Raw genomic sequence first — 6,000 nt, 5'->3', positions numbered from 1 at the left:
TGCTCGTGCACTCAAAATACTGAAAAGAGGTCATCTTGACCCGATATTGACCATGGTCAAACTCCAAATCATTAACTTAACTAGTTTCTCAACCAATGATCCAAAACACACCCGAGCCCCTCGGGACCCCATTCAATCATACCAAAAATTCTTGAAACACGATACGAAGTTATTCGAAGCTTCAAATCATATCAAACAACATAAAAATCGTGAATCGTACCTCAAATCAAACTTAATAAACTTTTGAACTTTCAACTTTCAAAACTCGTGCCGAACCATATCAAATCAACTCGGAATGACCTCAAATTTTGCACACAAGTTTCAAATGACATAACGAAGATATTCCAACTCCAGGAACCAAAATTCAAACCCAATATCATCAAAGTCAACTTCCGGTCAAACTTATGAACATTCCAAAACTCCAAATTGCCAACTTTCGCCAATTAACGCTAGAACCTTCAAGAAACATCCAAATGCAAATTCGGGAATACGCCCAAGTCCAAAATCACCATCCGGACCTAATAAAACCATCAAAACTCTGATCCGGGGTCAAATACACAAAAGTTAAACTTGGTCAACTCTTCCAACTTAAAGCTTCAATCATGAAGTTCATTCTTCCAAATCGATTCCGAATAACCTGAAAACCAAAACCGATGATTCACATAAGTCATAATACATCATATGGAGCTACTCATGCCCTCAAACTACCTAGCGAAGTGCAAATGCTTGAAACGATCGGTCAGGTCGTTACACCTTCTTGCAGTTAAAGCTTTCTACTCTTCAAAATATAATTTCTATAGTCCTTTGGTGTACAACCTTGATTTTCGGGGCCACCAGCAAGTACTCCAGCGACTCATATATTTTTTTAGGGTCTTAAGACATCAATATCTTTGGCTATAAGAGCTCTCTTTAGAGACTTACTAAGCGACTTGTGTCCAGCCATCAATCGGATAATGTTGGTTTCAATTGATGATTATGCTTTTTAACCACCTTTAAATACACCATTAACCATTCTCCTCCAAAATTCCATTTGTTCTAGCATGGCAGTTCCTCCTCTTGGTAACATCCTTATTCCTTGGTTTTCTAGACCTATCACAACCATATTGCACATACCTTACAATATCACCATCTTTTTGTTTGATGTTCTTTTGACAATTCAAAACCCTGATAATCTTGCATGTTCTTTGTAAAAAACAAACATAACATCCTTATTACTGTACCTCATTCCAATAATTGGACATATTACTAGATCTTCTTCATTGAACTCATTAGACATTTTCCTGTCCTCTCCACATTCTCCCCCTTCCTCTAAATAATGGTTGTCGTCATCGTCGTCATCATCATCATCAGCAGCAACAACAACAACATCGTCAACATGATCTTCTCCATCATTGAAGTTGATGTATGAATCAATGTTTACCCACTCATCTTCATTCATCAAACTGTCGTCCGAATTCAACCCTCAAGATATGTGTAATGCATTCCTTAGTTGCTTTGACCTAGTTTCTAGGTTGTTATTCAAGTTTAATGGCTCCAAACTAGTTTCTTGTTAGCATTCATGTTTAGATTAAGGGAAGGGTGGTGAATTATGTGTTTAATGAAAGCTCTCTTATCATATGTGTATGGTATAACAAGGTTACTCGAATTTATATACCGTATAAATTTTCGAAAAATAATATATGTATACATACGAAGTTTTTTGATCTTCCCATCCGTATAAATTTTATTTTAAAAAAAACATAGCAGTATACATATACATACGAAGGCTTTTGATCTTCCCATGAGAAAATGATGATTTTATGAGATCAATATTTTGGGATTATCAATAGTTATTAGTTTGTTTGGGAGGGAAATATTTTGGAGGGAAATAATGAATGTTAAGCTAAATATGAAATCAAGGGTTTTAAGGGTATTTCACGGGTGTGGCCATTGTTGGGCCATTATGAGTGTGGTCAAATTGCAGCTCTCTTTAGTATAATGCTATGACTTATCTCATATTATTGTATTATTTTCTTAAAAAATATATTATATAGTTGTATCTTACTAGAACTAAAGAAATATTTGGAGCACAAATTACATATTTACACTATGAAGACTTTACCGGAAAAAATCGAAAACCCGAAAACAAAAATCGAGATTGAAAAATCTAACTTTATTTGTTTGATTTATAGATGTAAAAAGCCAACACCATTGATTTGGTTTTGGTAATTGAAAAATCTGAATCAACTCGACTTATGTACACCCCTAAATGATAGTGTTAAATACGAGCCAATTTTCTAAAAACAAAGGTATAAATGGACCACAAGTACAATGAGTGGCAAAATTTATAAATGTCGGATAGTTCATGAAAATATTTGAACCTATTTTCTTTAATTAATTTGATATTAAAATTTCTCTAAAAATTTTAAAGTTGAATAATAAACCGAACCAAATTATAACAAATAATCATATTCATAAGAAGAGACAAATTAATCAATCACAAAATTACGCATTTTTAGTTTACGCTTTGAGGCATATCTATTTTTATTGTTTTTAGAAATAAAATCATATATAGGCAGGGCGCAGGGGTTTAAGGGAGCAAAGTAGCAGGGTTTTGGAGTCCACAAAATCAGAACACAAAGAGGAGAAGAGAGAGAAATAAAAATGGCAGTACAAAGGGGACGTAACGGAATGATGGGGGAAGAAGAAGACGAAGGCGGTTTGTTCGAAGAGGAGGAATTGGAGTTGGAGGAGGACCCCTCCGACTCTCACATCCCTCTTCACCTCCGTGAACTTTTCAACGCCGCCGAACGCGGTGAAATCAACGCCTTTCGCCTTGCCCTAGGTAGGTCAAATATAATTGGTTCATTTATGGGGGAAAAAACGAAAGACATGGATTTGTTAGTTGAATGTTCAAATAATGAGACCTAGTCCATGTATTTTCCTTTACCTATCATTAACAAAACAAAAAGATTGTACCTTTTTCTACTTTTGGAGCCATTTTAGGTAAAATTGGTTGTTCTTGATCCCAATGAAGGTAGTATGAGTGAATTTTCTTCCAAAAGAAACATTGAGTTGGCTCAATTAGCAAGACTACTCCACTTCCAACCAGTAAGTCAGGAGTTTGAGTCTCCCTAGGGTTTGTGAGGAACTACCATTGATACGGGGTGCGGGGTGGGAGTAATAAAATATTGAACTTTCAGATTGAGAATAACAAGAGCTATAAATGAAAGAAATGGAAGAGAATTCAATACCAACTACCAAATGTGAGATTTCAGTCTCATGGCACTGATGATTGCTTCGCATGATTTCCAAGCATGTCCAGCAATGGCCATTGTATCCCTTGTTACTTGTTGCTATGTCTTACACAATTGAACAACACAGGCACAGACACCATGTTGATAAATGGGTGAGATAGAGCACGTGTTTGTGTGGTTGTTCCTTGGCATTTGTAAGGACAAATGCAGGATGCCTTTAAAATCCTCATGGAATTTCATACCTGATTATTATGACGTAGAGCTCAGAATTGAAAGTTCCTATTGTTTCAGAGAAAAAAATAAAGTTTCTTGGGTATGTGGCTTGGTGGTTGAGATGAAGGGATGTCATACAAACAAGTATGAATATTGGCTGTGTCGTAGAGGTTGGTCTCGAAGAGATTCACCATGTTGTCTGAATCTCTGAGATCCCTCAGACAAGGTTGGTTCACCATGTTGTCTGAATCTCTGAGATCCCTCAGACAAGGTTGGAATATCATTCTTATTTCATCTCTCGCCTTATCTAATAAAATTGATTTTTGTGCTTGTTATTTATGGTGGGTTTCTAGTCACCCCTGTCTTTTGAGAGAAGTAACTAAGCTGTTCTGTGTTATCTTACCTATCAAAATATGAGTTGTTCTATGTACCTACTACCTTGTTATCCATGTCTGTGTCATACTCATGTATTACACACTTGATGGATTGCTGCAGATAATTTTAACGGGAACATTGACGAACCTCTAGAAGATGGGGACACTGCTCTTCATCTAACTTGTCTGTATGGCCATCTGGCTTGTGTGGAGGTTGGTCCACTCAGCTATGCTCAATCGTCCCTGTGGCAGACGTTATCTCATTTTGATGGATCTGCTGGTCTTGATTTCAGTATCATGTTTTGGACTAAAACTAATATAATTTTGTATTTCTACCCAGCTACTGTTAGAGAGGGGAGCTTCTGTGGAGGCTAAGGATGAAGATGGAGCACTTCCGTTGCATGATGCTTGTGCTGGAGGTATACATATGGTTGCAAGTTCCAATCCCTAAACTGTCATATCCGTGAACTATATTAATCTTTTTACCTTGAAGAGATGGTACACTTGAATTCTATGATTAATAAACTAGTAAATTAAGCACTCAATTAATCTTAAGCTGTGATAGTGGTGGCAAAATGGTTAAAAGAAAATAGTTAACCACCCATATTATCCACTAAAAATGGGTTGGATAATGAACCTTTTAGAAACGGGTCAAATATGGATAAGAACCATATTATCCATTTAGAATATGGATAACCAATGGGTTTAACTTTTACATTTATAAAGCCTCAAATTGGGGGTTCCTCAAGTTTGGGAGATTAGGAATTCTCCCAAAAGTGATCTTATTCAAGAAGTCATGGACTCATATTATTTGTCGGTTAACCCGTTTTTTATCCGTATTAATATGGGTCGGGTCGGATAATTTATCCGTTTTTCATTGCCCGCTTTTGACCCGTCCCATATCCGACCCGACCAGCCCGTTTGCCACCCCTAAGTTGTGACCTAATTTGTCAGGCAGCAAGTAAACCAACTGCCTTAACCCAAGCCTTTCTAGGAAGTAAGTGGGCTAACGGTATAGTGTTGGTTCAGTAAAAATGGAAAGCATAGGCTCGCATTGCTTACTTTCTGAATGCTTGACTTTTTAACAGGATACACGGAAATAGTCCGTCTGCTAATAAACGGTGCCCCTGACCCTGAATGTGTGAAGAGGATGATGGAGTCCTTTGATGAAGAAGGTGATGCGGTGAGGCATCTCTACTAAAATTTCATTATGCAAAATTTCAATTTTTGTTGACCTAAATCTTGGAAATTGAAAAATAAAATAGCTGCGGTAGTTAAATAGCTCTTCAATTATATTTCTTACAGCATCTTGTACTGATTGGTTTTGTTTAATTTTGGTAGCCTCTCCATCATGCTGCCAGAGGTGAACATGTAGATGTTATCAAATTATTGTTAGCTTCTGGTGCTTCTGCTATGACGAGAAATTTATATGGAAGGGTTAGCAGCTAACACGGCATTTATATAAATTGAAATTATCAATTAAATGATTCTTTTTTATGTCTGATTAATTCAATATGGCTTGTTTGACATGTGATTATTGCAGATGCCTTCTGAGCTTGTTGAGCCTGAAAGTGAAGTTTGCAGAATCTTACAAGAAGCTATAAATGCTGAACTTGGCCGTTAGGCCTTCGTACAGAAAATTGGGGCACTTGGCTTTCACCAATATGTTTACCCTGTTTTATAAGTACCAAGATTTTGTCGGAACTTCCTCTTTGGAACTTGTGAAGTATGTAGCAATAGGTGACAAAAGTGCTCCTGAAAGTTGCAATACTCCATAAAATGAGATTGCAGGGTGAGAAATTTTCATGTTTTGAAGTGGTTGTCAATGATTTATCAACTAGAATGATATAATAGGCGGTACATTTCTAATCTGAGTTGAGCAGTCTGTGCAGGAGGTCTGGTGCTCCCCCCACACACACACTCCCCAGTCTCATAGGAATATTTTTGCAGTCAGAATTTTGAGTATCAGTACATACATCTACAACAGCAACCAATTTTGTGGAAATCAAAATTTCATTTAACTCTTCTCACTTAGAAGATCCCATTTTCTTAAATGTCCCATAAGCATCTCTAAAATGTTTAGAAAACCCAAATGTGTTTGGCTATTTCTCTTAGAGCAGTTTTCCTTTTACTTTAAATTCTATAACTAGTTGGGATTTATATTTCCGCAAGAACTT

The 6,000-nt window shown here is 36.6% G+C and overlaps 1 protein-coding gene across 1 annotated transcript; it reads left to right on the top strand.

Moving 5' to 3' along the window:
• The first annotated feature begins 2,563 nt into the window (after positions 1 to 2,563).
• LOC107810402 (uncharacterized) lies at positions 2,564 to 5,689 on the top strand. The gene is made up of 6 exons (XM_016635180.2): positions 2,564 to 2,824; positions 3,945 to 4,036; positions 4,164 to 4,242; positions 4,912 to 5,006; positions 5,165 to 5,260; positions 5,367 to 5,689. Exons 1-6 carry the CDS (start codon positions 2,644 to 2,646, stop codon positions 5,445 to 5,447), a joined length of 624 nt encoding a protein of 207 aa, XP_016490666.1. The 5' UTR covers positions 2,564 to 2,643; the 3' UTR covers positions 5,448 to 5,689.
• Positions 5,690 to 6,000: the final 311 nt, after the last annotated feature.

This window comes from Nicotiana tabacum, chromosome 2 (genome assembly GCF_000715075.1).
Source record: "Nicotiana tabacum cultivar K326 chromosome 2, ASM71507v2, whole genome shotgun sequence".
NCBI classification, from domain to species: Eukaryota; Viridiplantae; Streptophyta; class Magnoliopsida; order Solanales; family Solanaceae; genus Nicotiana; species Nicotiana tabacum.
This window is presented reverse-complemented; position numbering and strand designations above follow the sequence as displayed.

Coding starts and splice junctions, on each gene's coding strand:
- LOC107810402 (XM_016635180.2), top strand. CDS start 2,644: ATGGCAGTACAAAGGGGACGTAACGGAATGATGGGGGAAGAAGAAGAC. Junction 2,825..3,944: donor CGCCTTTCGCCTTGCCCTAG/GTAGGTCAAATA, acceptor GGATTGCTGCAG/ATAATTTTAACGGGAACATT. Junction 4,037..4,163: donor GCCATCTGGCTTGTGTGGAG/GTTGGTCCACTC, acceptor ATTTCTACCCAG/CTACTGTTAGAGAGGGGAGC.